This window comes from Balaenoptera borealis (genome assembly GCF_965194805.1).
Source record: "Balaenoptera borealis genome assembly, chromosome: 11".
In the NCBI taxonomy this organism is placed as follows: Eukaryota; Metazoa; Chordata; class Mammalia; order Artiodactyla; family Balaenopteridae; genus Balaenoptera; species Balaenoptera borealis.
Window position 1 is genome coordinate 8103454 of NC_138868.1, and position 18638 is coordinate 8122091.

Below are 18638 nucleotides of genomic sequence, written 5' to 3' on the forward strand. Positions count from 1 at the left end.
CTCCAGGGGAGGGGCGGCCATGGGGGCCGGACCCTGGGGACTACATTTCCCATAATTCCGTCCCCCGCCGCCATCTTGGCGGGTGGGCGGTGGCTGCCTGGGGTCTGGCCCTTCAGGCCGCCCGGATGGCTCAGCTCACCCCCAACCTAGGCCTCCATCATGGGGGGCGCGGAACCCCGACGAGTAGGGCGTCCGGTGACCTGGGCAGCGCCTGCCCGCCTTCTCCACTCCTCCACCCCCGGGCGTCCGGCCCACGTGTCCGTCCGCGCGAAGAAGCCTGCTCTTTACCCGCTGGCCAAGGGCCTGAGGACCCAGAAGTCGGGGGCTCCCACGTCTCTTCCTCGGACCTCTGTCCTGTATACAGTGCCCACTCCCCTACATTCTCAGACGTCCCCTGTTTTTGCTTCAGTGAGGTCAGAACACTAGGTTCCCCGCAGGAGGGCAAATCCGGCTACCGGACGCTTCGAACGCCTGGGCTTGGGGCAGGAAGGTTAAAAGGGATAGCGGACAGCTAGGTCCAAACCTCTAAGTACTAGACCCTCTCCTAGCCCCTGCCCGGGGGCGGGGTAGAGGTGAGGGGCCTGCTGCAGGACTGTCCCTTTAAGGGGGTGTGGTCGGGGGGCGGGGGAAGCGATCGAGACAGAGAAAGCGGCTTCGGCTGCGGCGGCTCGGGCGGCGGCCGCGGGGGACAAAGGGCGGGCGGATCGGCGGGGAGGGGGCGGGGCGCGGCCAGGCCAGGCCCGGGGGCTCCGCATGCTGCAGCTGCCCCCGGGCGCCCCCGCCGCCGCCCTCGCCGCGGAGCCGTGCGGAGCCGAGCTCACGAGCTAACCCGAGCCAGCGGCCCGGAGCCAGCCGGCGGGCGTCCCGGAGGCGGCGGCGCAGGGAGGGGCCCGACGCGCGCACGTGGCCCCGGCGGCCGCCATGGCGGACAGCGGCCCCGCAGGGGGCGCGGCGTTGGCGGCTCCGGCCCCTGGACCCGGGAGTGGCGGCCCAGGGCCCCGCGTCTACTTTCAGAGCCCCCCTGGGGCTGCAGGCGAGGGCCCTGGCGGCGCGGACGACGAGGGCCCAGTGAGGCGCCAAGGGAAGGTCACGGTCAAGTACGACCGCAAGGAGCTACGGAAGCGCCTCAACCTGGAGGAGTGGATCCTGGAGCAGCTCACTCGCCTCTACGACTGCCAGGTGTGTCCCCCACCCTGCGCCGACACCCTAAAATCGGTCCCGATTCGGGCCGCCTGGGAACCCCACCTTGAGCCCGCCTGTCACCCGGAGTCAATGGGCGCTCCGCTTCCGCGCGCTCCCCAGCTCTCCGTGCTCCCCGCCCTCAATGTATGTTCTTTCTTGTCTGACCTAAGTCACTCCTTTCTTATCTGCTGCCTTAGACAGGAGACTCGGAGATTGTCTGGGCTGGCGGGGAAAGGAGATCTACCTATTGCCTGCTAGCCTAGACTGGTTAAAAGGCGCTAGCTAGCCTGAGTGGTGGTGGTACGGGTCTTGCCTATTCTAATGGGCTAACCTGGAGCTCCATCTTGCCATGGGGGGTAGGGTAGCCCACTCTCTGGGTTCTAGTTCTCCACCCTATGACTCCTTCCTTGATCAAATGGTGACTCAGTCCCCGGGGGGCAGGGTGGAGGAGTGGGCTTGCCCTGTGCTGCCTACCCTAGTGCAGCCCTGGGATGCAGCTGACTCCAGACCGGAGAGATGCTTCCTGGGGGGGGAGGGGTGGCAGGCACCCCCTCCCTCAGCAAAGCATGGACTCTTTGTTTCCCCTTTACCAGGCCTGGGTCCTTCCCACTGACCCCTCACCCTTCACTTCCTCCTCACTCCTGGGAAGCTGTGACAGGTGTTTGGGGGAGGGGAAGGGGCTGTGATGAGTTGGGACAGCTGGCCCCACCTGTGCTCTGGTTGAGATGGGGGGCCCGGAAGTTGGGGAGACACATCTGCAGGGTTCCCAGCCCAGGATCCCCAGCCCTAGCTGTCTGGCACCCAGGGTGCCCAACTGGCAGGGACAGGAAGCTCCCCCCCTCATTGGGCAGTTTGCCTTGGCACAGGCCTGATCTGTTTTCTCCTCGGAGCAGCTGCCGCTGTCTGCTGGGCAAGAGGGCTGGCTCATCTGCAGTAGGGCAGGGGCCTCAGCCAGAGAGCCCCTCTCACACCCTCTCCCCCAACTCAGGCCCTTGTCTCTCCCTCCTCCCCCACCCCTACCCCAGGAAGAGGAGATCCCGGAGCTGGAGATTGACGTGGATGAACTCCTGGACATGGAGAGCGACGATACCCGAGCTGCCAGGGTCAAGGTGAGAGGGGTTGGGGGGCAACAGGGCCAGGTCAGGGGAGCAGGGAATAGAGGGGTGCCTGGAGGCACTGCCCCGTGGGTAGGCAAGCCTCTGGAGCCAGGCCTTCTTTGGTCTGAGTCAGCCAGTTCTGTGACCTTCCTGGGCTCAGCTTCTGGCTCCGTCAAATAGGGCCAGTGGTACTTGCCTAGCTTTTCAGTAGCTGTGGCATCTCCTGTGCCTCAGGGTGGCCCCAGTGCGTTGGAAGAGGGTATAGGTGAACTTTAGGCCCGTGTTCTAGAGACTCATAGTTATACTTTTCCCCCATGCCCCATTAGGAGCTGCTGGTTGACTGTTACAAACCCACTGAGGTAAGGAGGTGGTTTCCCCAGAGGGTGGGGTGAGGAGCCTGGGGTCCTGTCATCTTGGGTTCTGGTCTCCCTAATGTCCTCCCTCCCTCCAGGCCTTCATCTCTGGCCTGCTGGACAAGATCCGGGGCATGCAGAAGCTGAGCACACCCCAGAAGAAGTAAGGGTCCTTGACCCAGGTGAACGGTGGCTCCCACAGGACAATCGCTGCCCCGCAACCTCGTAGCAACAGCAATACCGGGGGGCCCTGCGGCCAGGCCTGGTGCCATGCGCAGTGCTCCCCGTGCCCCTGGCCCAGGGGCCTCTTCCCTGCCCCCTCAGTTTTCCATTTTTGGGGTTTTTTATTATTATTAAACTGACGGGACTTTTTGTGTTTTTATATTGACTGCGGCGCGGGCCCTTTAATAAAGCTAGGATATGCCTTTGGTGCAGTTAACAGGCTCGCCTGGTTTCTTTTAGGGGGGACACACTGCTCTACAACTGCTGCCAGCTCAGCTTCTCCCCAGGTGACCGCAGGCCTTCCTGAGGGCCACGTAGCCATGGCGATAGCCCAGTGCTGGCTCCCAGACCAGGATCTGGAAGTGGCTGGGGAGTTGGGGAGGAGCCGTGTTGCTACTGGCAGGCAGGAATACTCCTTTTTCCCTCTGGACAAGGGCCACCACGTCACCCAGGGTTTGGCCATCGTGACCTCCATGCCACTGAACCTACTAGACCCCAAGGCTCTGCAACCAGGAAAGGAGAGGGAGGGATGGGGGGAGGATGAGGGAGAGGGAAGGCTGAAGCTGTGGTTTCTTAAGTCTCCAGGGCCCACAGACAAACACAGTCTCACTTCATGGGCTTTAAAGTTTTTTTCTTTCTTTAAACAGTCTGGTCCCTGATGGGGGCCTCTCCACCACCCCTCCCCAGTTTGGCTACAGTTCTGAACGTCGCTCGATTTTGAGCAGCTCCACCTCGAACACCAAGGTTGCACCGCCTGCAGGGGAGAAGTGGGATCAGAATGAGAACCAGGGCCACAGCGAGATGGAATGGGTGCAGGAGATGGGGGGCAGGAAGGTTTATTACCTGGAATCTTTGGGGGAGCTCCCCGCTCTCCGTACCCTGCAAAGATGCACAAAGAAAGTGAGCCGTGGCCAGGCAGAGTGAGGTGTTCTGCAGACAACGAGGCTGAAACCAAGCCTCTGCCCATCCCAGCACAAGGCCAGAAATGGAAAAGGTGTAATGGATTTGGGAGGGGGCTGCTAAAGGTCTTGTAGAGGGCAGAGAGTGGGCACCAGAGCCAAGCGTCCCAAGGGTCTTGCCCTGTCCTCACTGCTGGACACAACTAGACTTGGAAGTGGCATGTATTGAATGGATTGAGTGGAGATCAATGCAGAGGCTGAACCAGTCTTCACCCTTACGTAGATATAACCCTGAACTCCTTATCCCCACTCAGGAAGGGCCTCTTACCTAGCTCTGATGGGATCACCAGCTTCCGCTTTTCCCCCTCACACATCCTGTAGGACAACACATGTTCAGCATGTGGCAGCACCCAGGCTCCCTGCCCCCACCCCATACCTGGAGCTTGCCTCCCACAGTTCACCTCCTGGACCACAGCCATGGCCCCTCGACTCACCCTAGGAGCCCCTGGTCCCAGCCCTTGATGACCTGGCCCGTGCCCAGGGAGAAGACAAAGGGCTGGTTCTGGGGCAGGCTGCTGTCAAACTCTGTTCCATCTTCCAGCTTACCCTGTGAGACCATGGGAAGGCCAGTGAGGAGGAGGGTCTGCTCTGACACCCCCACCCCCAGGTGCTCTTCCCATCAAGGTGGCAGCCCACAGCACTGGCGGCCATAGTCCTAGAAAGGGACAGCACCTTGGGCAGCTCACAGTACATTGCACTGCTTGCTGGTGCCAGTTGGGATTAGACAGTGAAGAGCAAGATAGGATCATGCAAAGTAGATGAGACTTGCCCAAGGGTCACCCACCTTTTGGCAGGCAAACCTGGCTCCCAAGTCCTTTCTGGTCCCCGGAAGGCCCACCCACCCACAGAAGCTCCACTCCCTCACCCACCGTGTAGTGCATGTGCAGGACGTCCCCTTTGCGTGATTTGATGGGACAGTGGTCTACCCGTTTCTTGACTCCGATCTGCAGCTTCCGTTTGCCCTCGGCCCCGGCGGCCGTGACCAGGGCACTCAGGCAGATGGACAATACTGTCAGGACCCAGCTCAGCCTCATGTTTCTGCGGGGACAGACCCCGACCAACCAACCGGGGGAGAGGAACGGGAGGGCATGGAATACGGGCAGGTACCAGGAGGATTCCACCCCACCGTACCTTGCCTGCCCCTGGGGATCCCCTTGTCCCGGGTCACCGCCCCCTCCCCCAGGCTCCGCGGCCACACTTACCAGTCCAGTGAGAAGGGGGCTTGCCCGAGGACCCCAGCAGCGGGGGGAGGGGGTCAGGGGAGGCCACAGCAGCCAGGGTCCAGCCCCTTTGCTCACCCCCTGCGCTTCCGTCCCTCCCAGTCCCCAGCTCTGCTCTTCAATTCCCCCCCGTCCCTTTCCGCAAAGTCCAAACCTTATCTGGCTGCGCAGCAGTTGCCCCAACCGGGCGACCCCATTCACGCCACACCCAATTGCCTCCCGCCCAGCACACCCACACCTCTGCGGCTGCCGCAGGGGGTCGGCCCCGAGGCACCCACACGTCGCCACTGGGTGGCTCCGGGGAGCCCCTGTCCTCCGGGGGTACCCCCCAGGCTGGTCCTGTGCCTCCGCCCGAGGCGCCGCCCCAACTCTGAGCCCTCGGGGGCCTGCGGGGCACCCACACTGGCCCCGTGTCGGGTGGCCGCCGAGCCCGCTCCACCCACACCACCTCTCCCGGGGGAGTTTTCGGCCTACCGCGTCCCCAGGCACGGCCACCACGGAGACCGCCCCCGCGTGGACGCCCCGGGCCATTACCTGGGCCTACCCCTTCGCTGGGCTCCTTAGCCCCACCCTTTAGAGGGCGTGGTTCCGCCCCCGGCCCTGTAGTCCCGCCCCCGACAGGACTAGACCCTTTTTCCTGAACTGTAGCCACGCCACTCACCGGCTGAGGCCGCGCCCCCGGTGCCTGGGCTCCTTCCCCCTCGGTCTCCAAACCCGAGGCTTCTCCTTCCGCCTGTTCCAGCTCCTCCTCCAAGGGCCGGTCTCCGTCCCTCACCAGTCCTAACCCCGCCCCCCGCCCTGGAGCTCCGCCTTCCACCGACACAAGCTCAGAGGTCCCGCCCGTCTCCGTTCCACGTCCCGCCCCGACTCCCGGAGCCCCGCCCCGTGAGGCGTGAGAACCCTCCCCCTGCGGCATCCCCAGACAGCTCTGACCCCAACCCTCAATTTCCTCGTAACCTATCCCTTGTTGACACTCAGAGCCCCGGCCCGCTCCTGCCCCGCCTGATCCAGCCTGCCCCCTTGCACCCCGGCTCCCCACAGCCCGGGCTGTGGCCCCCGCTCACCTCCTCGCCGCGCCCCCGGAGTCAACCCCAGTCGTGCTGCCGTCTCTGCGCAGGCGCGTCATCGTCGCCACCAGACCCGGCCACGCCGCCCGCCCTCATTGGACCGTGCGAAACCCGCGGCCACACGCCCGCCTGGGCGGCCTTCTCTAGCTCCGCCCCCCGCGCCGCCATGTGACTTATGCGTCATGTCCGGTGGGTCTGTAGTCCATAAGGTTAGGTGAAAGTGACTTCTGAAAGGGCCGAAGGCACTTCCGGTCGAGGTGAAATTAAGGTCAGGTGGGCGCGGGTTCGCGGAGGGGGTCTTGAGACGCCATTTTATGTCGCCCCCAGCCTCTCCCACGGCTCTCCTGTTTGCCCCTGAGCCTCTTCAGGATCCACAATCCTCAGTTACTGTGGAAAGAGCCTGGTTTCAGAGTGAGCCCTGGGTTTGAATCCAGGGTCTGCCACTCATTGACTGGCTGTGTGACTTTGAGCAAGTTCCTTGGCCTGGTAACTCGGGCTTGATAACATCCACCCCGCAGGGCCCCTGTAGGATTGCTGCAAGTGATGTGCACTGCCAGGCCCTGGTCCACGGCGAATGCTCTCCTTTTTTTCTCTCCCAGCGTACAGGCCTGCCTCTACCTGCCGTACAATGACCCCTGAATCATGACTGTAATGGTCTGGCTGGGTCCGTTCCCCAACCGGACTTATTTCCAGGCACCACAGCACCCAGGAGTGAACATCTGTCCATTGAAGTAATGAACCTGCAGTTGGGAGGCAGCTAAACCTAAGCTGAGTGTTAGGGAGAGAGCCGACCTGAGGCCAAATCCCCAGGTCAGTCAGACTTTTCGAGCCTATTTCCTCAACTGAAAAAGGAAGATAATTACAACACTCAGAATTGAGGACTCGGCGAGAAGGCACATACGGAGCAGTGTGCACGCTGGGCAGGCTTAAATGGGCTTGGGAGGTGGTAGCTAGTGTCCCTAACCCTCATCTGTCTCACTCTAATTGAGCTCTGGCATTTTGGGTGACAGAATAGCTGAGAAAATGATTTGAAAGTAGCACTCACTGTCAGGAATTGCCTCTTCTGGTTTAACCCCACTCTTGGTTTGGGCCCAACAAGATCACTACCCCACCCTCTAATCTAACACTTAAGAGAAGGCCTCCATTAGGGTAGCTGCTTTGGCTTAACCTCTGCCATGAATGTTCTGTCTCGATGGGGCAAAGCACTGGTGCCCAAGGTTGCCCTTCAGTTCACCCCCTCATCACTCAGCCCCAGGGGCACTGAAGGCTGCAGGCCGAAAGCTGGCCACTGAGCTTGGGCTGGGTCAGATAAAGGTCAGGAGAGTCCCAAGCAGCGCCTGGGGAGGGGAGCCCAAGGTGCAAGGGAGGCGAGAGTGGAGAAGACTGTGTGGTTGGGGTGAGTGGGGCCCACCAAGCACAGACCTTTGGTGCTGCCTCCCTTTCAGGGATGTGGGAGTGAGGTGGGGGCAGAGCAGGTGCGTGACCTTCGAGTTAAGCTACCGGGAGCAAAAAGCTGCAAACACAGAGTGTAACCCGGCAGGGAAGATGGGTGTTCTTTCCTATTACGTGACTCTCGAACTTTCTTGGAGCCCAAGGGCCCAGACCACAGTAATCATCTGTTCCCTCCATGTGCACATGTGGGAACTGAGGCTCAGAAAGAGAGGGGCAGTGACAACCAAGGTCATTCAGCAGATCTGGGTCCCACCTCAAGCTCACTGGCCCTCTCCTTCCAGAAAGGAACCCTTGTAATGAGCAGAAGGGCAGGGACTCCCCAGGGCCTGTTAGCACAACATGAATGTGAAGGATGCACGATTCTGGCTCTGTGACCTGTTGTGGGGCCTTGGGCCTCATCTCCTCCAAGCTCCATGTCTAGGAGGCAGTGTGACGCAGACATTCATGTCCAAACCAGCCAGCCTGGACGGTGACAAACAGTGACACAGGCAGGGACAGTTCCTTCTATCTCTTTTATCGGGACTGGGGTTCACAGTTCTTGTACTGAAGCCCAACTCTCATTTTTTTGTAGAGGACCAGGGTCTTCTTAGTGAGGGGACGGAGGAGCCAGTTGTAAGATGCTCACTTGCACAAGGTGGTTAAAAACTGAGGCGGGACCCCGTTCTCTCCCAAGATGGTACATGACCCCTTGTGCTGCCTCCAGGTCTCTTCACCCAACTCTGTCCACGTTGTTGGACGGCAGCCTCAGAGAGACAAGGGGCAGTTGGAAAGCCCTCTGAGAGGCCCAGGGCTTGGAGGAGCTTCCGCCCAGGTTGAGGTCTCGGGGACTGGACTGTGCCCACCAGGATGCCCTCTTGTTCCCCTCTGGGCAGGCCTGTGAGGCAAGTGGCCCCACCGAGTCTGAAAAGCAATGTATCACCTTCGCAGCTTCCGGCACCTGAGAAGGAAAGAAGGGGTCTGTTCATGCTGGCACAGCTCAGCCCCTGCTCCTCTAGACTCACCCCCTTACCTTCTGTGAACCTCATTCTCCACTAACACTCCTGGGAAGCCCCAGCTGGCCTGGCCCACAGGACGCCACCCCAGGGCCCCGCTGTGGAAAGGAGGGGTGGTGAGAAGCAACTTGGACAAGGGTGGACCAGCGTTCCACTACATCCCCTGGCCTCTCGGAGCACATAAGGTGGAACAAACTCTACCACAGGGGTTTCTGGGAAGGCTCAGAACTTTGCAAACTGGAAGGCTGTCTTTCTCTTTTCTACACCTGGTGATGTCACCTCTTCCAGGACATTTCTAACCTCTCAAAAGACGATGTCAGGTGCCCCTCACCACAGCTCTTGACTTGACATCCTCTGCTGGCATCATGTGCCCTCGTGTCTGACTCCCGCATCAGAATGCGAGCCTTGTTTATGCTGACCCCAGTGCCAGCAGGCGCTTGGTCAATAGTTCAGCACACTCAAAGCTTCCCCTTCCCTGGCTCTTCTCCCACCAGCAGGCTCACCGGGACCTGCTCCAGGATGGCAGCTTGACGCCACACCCGACTCCTCACCTGCAGGTGTCTGGGTTGAGCTCTAAGCCCCGCCCTTGACAACGGAGGAAGCTGCGGCGTCGGCAGCGGCAGTGGCAGGTCCGGGGGTCAGGGCGCTGGCGGCGCTGGGGGCAGCGTGGGCAGAGGGGCCTGGGGCTGGAGTGGGATGGGTGATGTCAGCTGGGGAGGGTGCTCCGGGGGCAGGGTCCCAGCCCGGAACAGAGCGGGGCTGGGGACGGTGGTGGGGAGTGGAAGCCCTAGGAGGAGAAGCAACATGTCTCGGGTGAGAAGTAAGAGTCTTCCCGGGAGCTGGGGTCGGGGAAGAGCATATAGTCTTGGGGAGCAGAGGAAAAGGGGAGAGGGGGACACGAGTGGGAGGAGAAGGCGGGGGACCACAACTTCCTGACACACTCTTACACCCCCTGCCCCACCCACACATTACATTCTGGGTGCTGGGCCTGGGCTCCAACCCCACCTCAGCAAGAGCCCAAGACTCACCTGTCCAGCTTCACAGCACTCTCAGGTTTTTTTGGTCTGAAAAGTAAGAGACACAGAAAGAGACAAGGAAAAAGAGGATCAGGAAGCCAAGCATCCTACTCTCTTGCCCTAGATCCCAGGCCTACCCGGCTATACTCTTGGAAACCTGGTCCCCACTATGGTGTACCACAACACCCAGCACCCCCCAAGCCTTGTCTCTGCGAACTCAGGAGTGGGGCCTGGCTGGCACCTGCATTCACACTGGCTGTGTTCTTCCAGGGACATCTCCCCCAGCTGACTGCTTGGGTACCGGATCATGAGGATCTGTGCTCAGAAGAACAGGGAGAGAGAGAGACAGTCAGAGAGAGAGGAAGGGGACGCTCCATGGGCTGGAGAGATGAGAATACCTTGCCCACCAGCCAGGGCTCTGGTTGCCACCCTCTCAGTCCCCAGAACGCTAGCATCCAGCCAGGCACGCTCCACCTGCCCCATACCTGCATTCGGACTTGGTGCTGCCCAGTGGGCACACACTCCAGGCCGTCGTCAGGGCAGCAGCCGCCACAGCGCTGCACCGTCACGCAGCTGGGCACCAGTTGCTTGGCCACAGTGCCCATGAGCTCCATGGTCAGGGGCACCACCACCTCCCGCGGCTGGCAGGTGGCACGAGCATACACGTCTATCCATGACACCACTGGGGGCAGATGCGTAAGGGTTAGGTCCCCACTGGGCTTCCTGCAGCTGCTCCCTGGTTCCCCTACCCCTGCGCCCAGAAGCTGTTCTCCTTAGTTCCCATGTCACAGCCACCCTCCACTAGCCCCCACTTCTGCCCTCCCCATCTGTCTTCCCTGCCCTGTTCATCCAGAACCCAGGAACCCCCCTGCCTCAATCTCCTCTTCTGTGAAATGGGCAGAATAAGAGTGTGCATCTTACAGAGGAGTGTGATTACACAAGATGAGGAATACACAGAGTCTGGAATCAGGACTGGAAGAAAAGATTCTTAGTGCTGGCTAGTAGAAAGTTCCTATTGTTACTATTACCTTTCTTCTGATGGCCAGGGGCATCAGGCTGGGAGACCGGGCCCTGCAGGAGGAGAGAAGAAACCTGGACCCAAGGTGCACTCCAGGAAGGGCTAGCCCTGTCGCTGGCCCCAGGGCTCTGCCCTTGCAGTCAGGAGGCCTAAACTCATCTCCGACATTTTTTCCAGACTACTCTGTTCCTGGGGCCACTCTAGCTTTACCTGTCCTCTCCAGGCCACCTGGGACCTGGGCCCTGCCCTGGCTACAACCCGCCAGGCACGCTCTGCCGGCAGCGTCGAACCTCCAAGCCTGGGGACCGGGCCTGTTCTCGAGGTCGCAGATCAGGAGGGGGCACAGTGAGCGCCGAACCGCATCCTGCAGGCACCGAGGTGGCCCCGCCCCCGGCTGCGCCCTGGGGACGGGGTGGGGCGGGGGAGTGGCCCCGGAGTTGGGCCGGCGGGCGGGCGGGGAGGGACACCTCCCGAGGGATGCCCAGGCCGGGCTCCCGAGACGCCCCCGTCCGAGGCCCGACCCCGCGGATCCCCGAGAACCCGGCCGCTCCGCGCCTCCCCACTTCCGCCAACCTTGAGAGAGGGCACGGCGGGCGGGCGGGTTGTCGCGGACGCACGTACCTGGGCGGGGGCCAGCTGCAGGAGCGCGGCGAGCAGCAGGCGGCGGAGCAGGGGGCTCATGGTGCCCGCGGGGGCCGCGCGCCGGGGGCGCCCGCATCGCCCTAGCCCGGCGGCGCGGGGGGCGGCGGCAGCCAGAGCCCCATGGCGCGGGCCCGGGAGCGGCGGGCGGGGGCCGGGCGCGGTGGGCGGCTCCTCCGCGGCCCCCTCCCGAGCCCTGGGCGCAGGCAGCGCAGCGCAGCGCAGCGGCGGCGGCGGCCGGAGGAGCCGGGCGGGCGGGCGGCCGGTGGTGGCGGCGGCGGGCGGCTGGGACAGCGGGGACGGCGGGGACGGCGGGGGCGGCGGGGGGCCGGGCCCGGGCTGGCGGGCGGGCGGCTCATGTGACCCAGACACGCGCTCCCCACCGGGCCGCGGGGCGGGGGCGGGGTGGGGGAGGGGGGGCGAGGCCGCCGGCGGGGCCCGCCCCCTCTACACACACCCCACCTCCTGCCGCAGCAGGGGAAAGGGGACGCACCGCCCAGGGGGCCGGGCTCCCGGGTTGCCGCCGCCAGAACCCGGAGGGCGGGGCCCGGGCCGGGGGCTCTGGGCCTGTAGGAGCGAGCCAGACAAGAGCTCTGAGAATCACTTTATTGCACGCGTTTTGGGGAGTGGGGTGTCCCAGAAGGGAGCACACCGCAGGCCCCATCCAAGGTGAGCTCTCCAAGGTGAGCCGCTCAGGGGCTGGGGCCGGGGGGCACGATCCCGGGGCCTTGAGGAGGCCCGGGTGGTGGCTGCAGCTGCTGCCCCTGCCGTTGCTCCTCCCGGGGCCTGGCTCTGTTGGCCCTGCAGGGGAGAGCACCTGGTAGTCGGGACTGGGATCCTGGAGGGTGGTGCCAGGACAGTGAGGAGAGGGCAGGAAAGAGCTGGGACAGACCTGGCCCGGGCCCGAGTGTCATTGTAGATGGCTGTGATGATCCGATCCTTTTCATCCATGAAGCTACGATGCATCTGCTCCAGCTTCCTGCAAGGGGGTTACAACTGACTCTGGGAATCCCCAATCCCCGCTGTCCCCCAAGTCCCACCCCCCTCCACCCCACTTGAGGGTCTCACAGCTTTACACTTGTGGGGACCTCAGCTAACTGCCTGTGCTAGGTGAGGAGAGGGGCAGAGAGTAGCTGGGACTTGTCCAGGGCCTAATGGCGACCCAGGTCCCTGACTGTCCTGAAGATGGTGACAGCAGGTCTGTCATGGAGGTCCTTGAAGGCGACTAGAAAGGTTTGTTCATCTAACTCCGTCACTGAACTAGGCACACTGCTAGTAGTGTGCACCAGCCTTTAGGTGTCTTTGCTATCAAACCTCAGTGGCAATGGCACGCATGAGAGGGTGGCAGGAAAACAGCAACTGCCAAACAAATGAAGACAGTTGCTGGTGAGGCCCAGGTCAATGCATTTCCTTCTTGTGCAGGATTTTGGTTGGCTCCAGCACTCTCTGGCAACCAGCACCAAAGATTTAAATTCAAATTATAAAAAACTGAAAATGACATTAGCCCTTAGTGCAGAGCTGCCTTTGCTAAATAAGAAGAGGCTCTGGAGGAGACCTATTTCATGCAGTTCTTAGCTTGAGAGACACAAGGGTGCAGGCCACAGGGGTGGTATGGATGGATGGCTGACACTGGGCTTCACCCACCCTCCTGCCCTCTGCCCATCACCCTAGGGGGACGTGCACCTGAAGGCAACATAGTGCAGGCCCATGCCTGCCAGCATGACCAGTAGACAGTACCCCAGCACCCGCCGGTTGTGCTTGTGCTGCTGCTGCCTTGACTCTGGTCCCTGCGGCCTCACTTCATGAAACTGGGCCCAGTATTTTGCATTGGGGGGTGCCCAGGAGCTGCTGGGAGGTAGAAGAAGGGACAGTGTAAAGATGGGGCTCCCCAGGAGACTTGGGGGTGGCAAGCTGGGGGCAGGACTACTGTACCTGTGTGCCTGATGAGCAGACCTGGGATGGGCTGTGGTTCCTGGACACTTTGGGGAAGCTGCCGAGCGGAGCTGGTGGTCATAGCTGCGGCGGCTCTGCTCATGGCTCAGCACTTGGTACGCTTCACTCAGCTCCACAAAACGGCTGTGCAGGGCTGGGTTCCTGGGGTCCCGGTCAGGGTGCAGCTGGGGTGGGGCAGGACTCCCCTCATCTCCCTTCCCATGACCTATCCTGATAATATCCACCCACAAGGGCTCATATCATACCCAGAGGCCCTCCCTGGGCAGCGACCCTCACTCTCAGGCCTGCGCATCCCTCTAGAAGACCAAAGAGTCAGGAAGCACAAACTCCTGCCCCCTCCCCTTGTTCAAGCCCTCCCCACCTGCTGCCTGGCTCTGATTGTATGCCCTGGTCCCAGCTTTCTCAAGAGCAGGCAGGTCAAGAGAACCAAGCCCAGCCCATCAGACAGGACTCCTGGCTCCTGCCCCACAGCCTTTCCTTCCACCCGGCCAGATCTCTCCCCTTGGGGCAGCTCCCCCTCCCTATGAATGCTGAGGGAATGTGCACCAGCCAGAGTGAGCCTCTCGGCTCCATTCCTGAGAATTTGGAGCGTACCCCATCTGGCTCAGACTTCCCTTCCCCCTCTCCACTTAAGACCACTGGTACCTCTTTGGACTTGGAGAAGAAAGCTCGTTTAACTTCTTCAGCGCTGGCACCAGGATGCACCCCCAACAGTTCATAGTAGTTACTGGGGCCAGACCTGTGGAGAGAGACCCAAACCTGCAGGGGCTAAGGAAAACACAGAGGATACCCCTTCCCTGCCCATCCCAGCCCCCCTGGACCACACCCTTCAACTCAGCATCCAGATGCTGAGGGGGCTGAGGCAGGTGCCAAGGGAGATCTCTAAATCATCCCTTCCTTTTTGAGTGTTCCAGGTAAGGGGCAGATCAGATTGTCTCAAAGTGTTGTTTTCAGACCCCTTGCAACAGAAACGCCTGAAAAGCATGTTTTAAAAAATAGATTCTTGAGGCCCACCTCATTCCTGCAAATCAGAATCTCCAGAGCAGCGCCCAGGAATCTGCAGTTTTGTAAGCTCCCCACACCCCGCCTGGGTTATGCACAGCGATGCTTGACAACCACCTGAGTTGTGGAAAGTGCATTGGGTTTGGTTGGGCTCAAATTCCAGATGTGCCACTTAACTCTCTGTATGACCTTGGGGGTCATCCTTTAATCTCTGATCCTGTGCCCTCAGCAGTGAAGGTGAGGGTAATCTGACAAGCCTGTAAGGCGCCTGACGCAGAGTAAGAGATCACGACTATCCCAGCACCTAGACTATCCCGGCACCTAGCGCAGGGCCTAGAATTGGGCAGGCCAGCCACAAAAACCTACTGAACGACCGGGCCCGGCTCCGGGCGCCCGACTCACCGCTGCCGGGCGGCCGCTGCGAAGAACCGAGTGGGAGGGCTGTGGGGCCACAGCCGGCGCAGGCGCAGGGGCAGCATGAAGGCAGGCGGGCAGCTGGTGAAAGGTCACAAAGAACAGTGGGATGGGAGCAGACTTCAACCACTGCAGCGGGGATGAGGGGTGGGGGTTGGGGGCAGAGGGAAGGGGCCTGGCCCCGTTGAGATGCAAAGGAAAACTGAAGCAGGCCCGGGGGACTCAGGGGCGGGTGGAACCTCCCTGCTGAAGACCAGACCCCAGTGTCCTGGCCCTGTCCCCGCCTCTGACCCGGGCGTCCAGGGCCCCTCTCCACACTTGTCTCGGTGTCTGTACAGCCATCCCCGGACACCGAGACCCCCTTCCCACCCTGGGAGCTCGGGGGGCGGGTGCAGGAAGAGCCACACCAAGCCCCGCCCCCGCTTCACTCACGGACCCCTCGGCGGCCGCCGTTTCCTGCTCCTATTCAGGCCCCGCGTCCACACTCTCATTGGCTTAGACACTCAGACCACGCCCATGGGCCTGAAGGTGCGGACCAGCGGCGAAGCCCCGCCCCCGCACATCCATTGGCCTTTGACGCCTCGGGCCCACCCATCGAGACAGCAGCCCGGGGACTTGCAGAAAGGCGTCAGCGCCCAGCTGGGGAGGCGGCTGCACGGGGCCTGACCCTCAGTGAGGCTTTCGGCTCAGCCCCCGTTGCCCTGTTCCCTCGGACATGGCTGTTACTCCGCTCTGCAGCGAGACGCGTTTCACAAAGCAGTTTCCACCCCATAATCGGCCTGGAACTTCACCGGAGCCTGGCAAGGGGGCACAGCCCTCAGCTTACAGAGGGGAAAACTGAGGCTGGGCCTTTTTTACCCCCAAGTCACTTGTCCTGTCGCTCTCACCCACCCCGGGCTCTCCCAGCAGCCCCTCTCTGTCTCACAGAAACAGCAGACGCCAACGGAATCCAAGAATAAAGTCCTTTATTGTCTTCCAAGCTGTGGTGATAGGGCTGGGGACTCTAGGGAGACTTAGGTGGAACTTTCCTGGACTTTGTTGTAGAGGAAGATGGCGCCTTTGGCTGAGGGGCAGAGCTCGGCCCACATTTCAGTCTCCTGCAACCTCCTCACACTCTGTGGGGAGACAGTGAGACCCAAACATTCCGACCTCGGGTTTCTTGCAGGAGCTGTGCCCACAGTTCCTGAGCCTCAGAGCCCTCTAGGGAGACATGCTGGGGGGCTGAACAGGTCCCTGGCCCTCTCCCTTGGGCTGAGGGCATCCCCAATGAGGCCTTGTGCCTCTGGAGGGAAGCTCTGAGAGATTTGGGAGGCCCCTCTGACCCAGGCCCAGGAGACAGACATGCATCACCAGGCCTCTGCAAGCCCCAACCCAGCTCCTTGTCCAAATGAGACACACTTTGCCACCACAAACCTGTGTCTCCACAAAGATGATTCCTGTGGATTCGTGGGCCTCAGGTCCCCCATTCGTGTAGTGCTTCCTCACCTGCTCAGAAGTCAGGCTGCACCTGGACAAGGACGTGAGAGTGGCCTGGTGAGTGCTTAGACCCTGGAAGGTCCCTGTGGAGTCCCAGCTGCCTCAGCCATGCCGCTCAACCACCCACCTACTCCAGGACCCAGGATCCTGTCTCCCAGAGCTCACTCACTGGACGTAGAACTCAGCACTGGCACGGCCGGCACTGGTCTCATTGCAGGCAATGCCCAACAGCAGCGGCTGGCTCAGGGTGAGCAGCGGCAGGTTCACCTGGGGCCAGGGGTACCACCTGTCAGTGCCCACTGCCCACATCCCTGCCCCTCTCAATGAAGAACAGCATGTTACCCTTGTACAGCATTTTACAGTGTGTAATTCAAGTGCCCAGAATCACAGAATGTCAGATCTTGGGCATGTTCATTTCACATAGGAAAACCACAACGGGAGAGATTGAACAGTTAGCCCAGGGTCACCCTAGGGAAGTCAGTTTAGTAATTGGGGGCTTCCCTGGTGGCGCAGTGGTTAAGAATCAGCCTGCCAATGCAGGGGACACGGGTTCGATCCCTGGTCCGGGAAGATCCCACATGCTGGGGAGCAGCTAAGCCCGTGCGCCACAACTACTGAGCCTGCGCTCTAGAGCCCACGAGCCACAACTGCTGAGCCCGCATGCCACAACTACTGAAGCCCATGCGCCTAGAGCCTGTGCTCCGCAACAAGAGAAGCCATTGCAATGAGAAGCCCACGCACCGCAACGAAGAGTAGCCCCCGCTTGCCTCAACTAGAGAAAGCCTGTGCACAGCAACGAAGACCCAACGCAGCCAAAAATAAATAAATAAAATTTAAAAAAGTAATTGGGACTCCCATTTACTCCTCTTTTCAACAAACCTGGGGGGAGTAGGCAAGACATTTATTATTGTCTCCATTGTAAAGAGGAACACAGAGACGAGGCACACAGAGATGAGGGTCAGAATTCCACTCCAAGTGTGCCTAGCTGCAAAGCCAAGCTCTTTGCTCAATGCCAGATGCCTGGGAATTCCCTGGCAGTCCAGTGATTAGGACTCCACACTCTCACTGCCAAGGGCCTGGGTTCAGTCCCTGGTCAAGGAACTAAGATCCCACAAGCCACGTGAGGCAGCCAAAAAAAAAAAAAAAAAAAAAAGCTAGATGCCTGCAGACACTCCTGCCATCCCGGACCTGTAAAATTCTGGATTGTTCTACCCCCTCCCTCCTTGCCCACCACTCTGTCCCACCTGCCTCTCGCTCACCTCATCACAGATCTCCTGAAGGACACTGGAGAAGAGCTCATGCACCACCAGCTCCCCAGGGAGGTTGATGTGCAGGGGTCTGTCACCTGGGCACAGGGCCTGTAAGAGGTCAGGCTCAGCCCCTGCTCCCCTCTTCCCGCCCTGCTTTTCCCCACACTCACTGGCCCTGAGGGCCTGGTTGGGCACAGAGTAAGAGCCTTGGTGATCCCCTGACCCAGGCCCTGTTTTTCCAGATGGAAAACCACAGGTCCAGCTAGGTCCTCCGTCCCTACCCCCACCCCCAATTCCCTAACTTCCCATGGGTCTGGGGCAGGATTCAGCAGGGAGGCTGAGAGGCTGCCCTGAGCAGAGACTTTCGGATAAGCACCAGGCCAACTCCCCCTTTAAGGGATGAGGAAAACAAAGCCGAGCTCTCTGGGTCTTTGCGTCCAGCCTGGCATCTCACCTGAGGCTCAGGGTGCCCACCGGGCACGTCCACTAGCCCAGTTGCCTCAGCCACCTGCCCAGAGCGGCGCAGGAAGACAAGGAAGTCGTCAGCAGTGGCCAATGCAGCGCCCACCCCTAAGGGGTCCGCCAGGTAGGCTTGCTTGTCACCCCAGTCGGTGGCCCCCTGCTGTCGCAGCCAGGCAGCTGAGCTGGCCCAGTTGGTGCCCAGGAAGTCTCGATAGGAAGTAAGGCCCAGGCACAGGTGCAGCTGTGGCCCCGGCGAGCCAGTGGGCACCAGGGTGGCAGAGTGCAGGCGGAACTTGGGGGCGTCAAAGAGCCAGGGCTGGGCCTGAAGCCGGCTCTCCCAGACTGCGGTGATGGCCTTGTCCCCTCCTGGCAGTGGGCGACGGTCGTAGGCAGCGCTCAGCTCAGCCCGTACCTGCTCCTCAGGCAGCCCCCCCGGGGGGCACTGCAGCAGCAGGGACACCTCAGGGTCCATGATCTGGATAGGGCAGTTCTGGGGGAGGGCACAGCCAGGCCTGTCACCCCGGGGGACCCACAGCCACCCTTGGGCCCGACAGCTGGCCCCCTCTGCCACAAACCTCCTGAGGGTACTCCTAGCCCTTCTGCACCCGCGTGACCCCTCCCTCGTCTGTAAAATGTCTTATCGTCCCAGCAAGAGCTCCGAGGCTCCTGCTACCAGACATCCCTGAGACTCCCGGGCATCCCTACGACCCAGAGGTCTTGGGTCCTGTCACCCCCTAATGCCTCTGCCTCCCCAAACCAAAAGTCCCGCCTCCAACCCCTGACGCGCCGGGACCCTTCCCAGGGTCCGGAAGCTCCAGGCTGCAGCCGGCAATCACCTGCCTACTCTCCTCGCAGGCTCCGCCT

The 18638-nt window shown here is 61.3% G+C and overlaps 5 protein-coding genes and 1 long non-coding RNA gene across 27 annotated transcripts; 2 read left to right on the top strand and 4 right to left on the bottom strand.

Moving 5' to 3' along the window:
- Positions 1-676: 676 nt before the first annotated feature.
- Positions 677-3066, top strand: PPP1R14B (protein phosphatase 1 regulatory inhibitor subunit 14B). The gene is made up of 4 exons (XM_082344224.1): positions 677-1179; positions 2208-2291; positions 2606-2638; positions 2731-3066. The coding sequence occupies exons 1-4, from the start codon at positions 922-924 to the stop codon at positions 2797-2799; spliced, it is 444 nt and encodes a 147-aa protein (XP_082200350.1). The 5' UTR covers positions 677-921; the 3' UTR covers positions 2800-3066.
- A 402-nt stretch (positions 3067-3468) lies between these two features.
- LOC309606719 (peptidyl-prolyl cis-trans isomerase FKBP2) lies at positions 3469-6254 on the bottom strand (the record flags this gene model as incomplete). Of its 7 annotated transcripts, none has more annotated exons than XM_082344183.1 (6): positions 3469-3608; positions 3698-3733; positions 4082-4128; positions 4248-4360; positions 4683-4851; positions 6098-6254. In XM_082344183.1, 6 exons carry the CDS (start codon positions 6157-6159, stop codon positions 3547-3549), a joined length of 489 nt encoding a protein of 162 aa, XP_082200309.1. In that variant the 3' UTR covers positions 3469-3546. The 7 variants fall into 7 exon arrangements, with proteins under 7 accessions (XP_082200309.1, XP_082200311.1, XP_082200313.1 ...); XM_082344185.1 differs by lacking the exon at positions 6098-6254 and adding an exon at positions 5695-5822; XM_082344187.1 differs by lacking the exon at positions 6098-6254 and adding an exon at positions 5568-5592.
- A 1791-nt stretch (positions 6255-8045) lies between these two features.
- Positions 8046-11548, bottom strand: VEGFB (vascular endothelial growth factor B). 2 transcript variants are annotated; one of them, XM_082344200.1, is made up of 7 exons: positions 11200-11548; positions 10589-10631; positions 10046-10242; positions 9802-9875; positions 9573-9608; positions 9096-9230; positions 8046-8489 (listed from the first exon to the last, which is right to left on the bottom strand). In XM_082344200.1, the coding sequence occupies exons 1-7, from the start codon at positions 11257-11259 to the stop codon at positions 8468-8470; spliced, it is 567 nt and encodes a 188-aa protein (XP_082200326.1). In that variant the 5' UTR covers positions 11260-11548; the 3' UTR covers positions 8046-8467. The 2 variants fall into 2 exon arrangements, with proteins under 2 accessions (XP_082200326.1, XP_082200327.1); XM_082344201.1 differs by having other exon boundaries at positions 9096-9331; positions 11200-11544.
- On the top strand, positions 10790-15565 carry LOC309606747. Its single transcript, XR_014232037.1, has 2 exons — positions 10790-10956; positions 15057-15565. It is a non-coding gene; the product is annotated as an uncharacterized lncRNA (long non-coding RNA).
- On the bottom strand, positions 11810-15085 carry DNAJC4 (DnaJ heat shock protein family (Hsp40) member C4). Of its 14 annotated transcripts, XM_082344167.1 has the most exons (8): positions 15023-15053; positions 14575-14667; positions 14185-14289; positions 13816-13929; positions 13150-13380; positions 12901-13065; positions 12110-12196; positions 11810-12018 (listed from the first exon to the last, which is right to left on the bottom strand). In XM_082344167.1, exons 3-8 carry the CDS (start codon positions 14187-14189, stop codon positions 11910-11912), a joined length of 711 nt encoding a protein of 236 aa, XP_082200293.1. In that variant the 5' UTR covers positions 14190-14289; positions 14575-14667; positions 15023-15053; the 3' UTR covers positions 11810-11909. The 14 variants fall into 14 exon arrangements, with proteins under 14 accessions (XP_082200293.1, XP_082200303.1, XP_082200302.1 ...); XM_082344177.1 differs by lacking the exon at positions 14185-14289 and having other exon boundaries at positions 12901-13062; positions 13150-13334; positions 13816-13909; positions 15019-15083; XM_082344176.1 differs by lacking the exon at positions 14185-14289 and having other exon boundaries at positions 13150-13334; positions 13816-13909; positions 15019-15083.
- On the bottom strand, positions 15535-18632 carry NUDT22 (nudix hydrolase 22). Of its 2 annotated transcripts, none has more exons than XM_082344180.1 (6): positions 18611-18632; positions 17767-18264; positions 17322-17420; positions 16232-16329; positions 16000-16093; positions 15535-15701 (listed from the first exon to the last, which is right to left on the bottom strand). In XM_082344180.1, the coding sequence occupies exons 2-6, from the start codon at positions 18244-18246 to the stop codon at positions 15600-15602; spliced, it is 873 nt and encodes a 290-aa protein (XP_082200306.1). In that variant the 5' UTR covers positions 18247-18264; positions 18611-18632; the 3' UTR covers positions 15535-15599. The 2 variants fall into 2 exon arrangements, with proteins under 2 accessions (XP_082200306.1, XP_082200305.1); XM_082344179.1 differs by having other exon boundaries at positions 18551-18622.
- Between the last annotated feature and the right edge of the window lie 6 nt (positions 18633-18638).

Coding starts and splice junctions, on each gene's coding strand:
- PPP1R14B (XM_082344224.1), top strand. CDS start 922: ATGGCGGACAGCGGCCCCGCAGGGGGCGCGGCGTTGGCGGCTCCGGCC. Junction 1,180..2,207: donor CTCGCCTCTACGACTGCCAG/GTGTGTCCCCCA, acceptor CCCCTACCCCAG/GAAGAGGAGATCCCGGAGCT. Junction 2,292..2,605: donor CCCGAGCTGCCAGGGTCAAG/GTGAGAGGGGTT, acceptor ATGCCCCATTAG/GAGCTGCTGGTTGACTGTTA.
- VEGFB (XM_082344201.1), bottom strand. CDS start 11,259: ATGAGCCCCCTGCTCCGCCGCCTGCTGCTCGCCGCGCTCCTGCAGCTG. Junction 10,632..11,199: donor TGCAGCTGGCCCCCGCCCAG/GTACGTGCGTCC, acceptor CTCCTCCTGCAG/GGCCCGGTCTCCCAGCCTGA. Junction 9,876..10,045: donor AGCACCAAGTCCGAATGCAG/GTATGGGGCAGG, acceptor TTCTGAGCACAG/ATCCTCATGATCCGGTACCC.
- DNAJC4 (XM_082344165.1), bottom strand. CDS start 15,077: ATGAGAGTGTGGACGCGGGGCCTGAATAGGAGCAGGAAACGGCGGCCG. Junction 14,668..15,018: donor CGGCGGCCGCCGAGGGGTCC/GTGAGTGAAGCG, acceptor ACCTTTCACCAG/CTGCCCGCCTGCCTTCATGC. Junction 13,910..14,574: donor GCAGCGGCCGCCCGGCAGCG/GTGAGTCGGGCG, acceptor CTCTCTCCACAG/GTCTGGCCCCAGTAACTACT.
- NUDT22 (XM_082344180.1), bottom strand. CDS start 18,246: ATGGACCCTGAGGTGTCCCTGCTGCTGCAGTGCCCCCCGGGGGGGCTG. Junction 17,421..17,766: donor GTGGGCACCCTGAGCCTCAG/GTGAGATGCCAG, acceptor GACCTCTTACAG/GCCCTGTGCCCAGGTGACAG. Junction 16,094..16,231: donor AGTGCTGAGTTCTACGTCCA/GTGAGTGAGCTC, acceptor GTCCTTGTCCAG/GTGCAGCCTGACTTCTGAGC.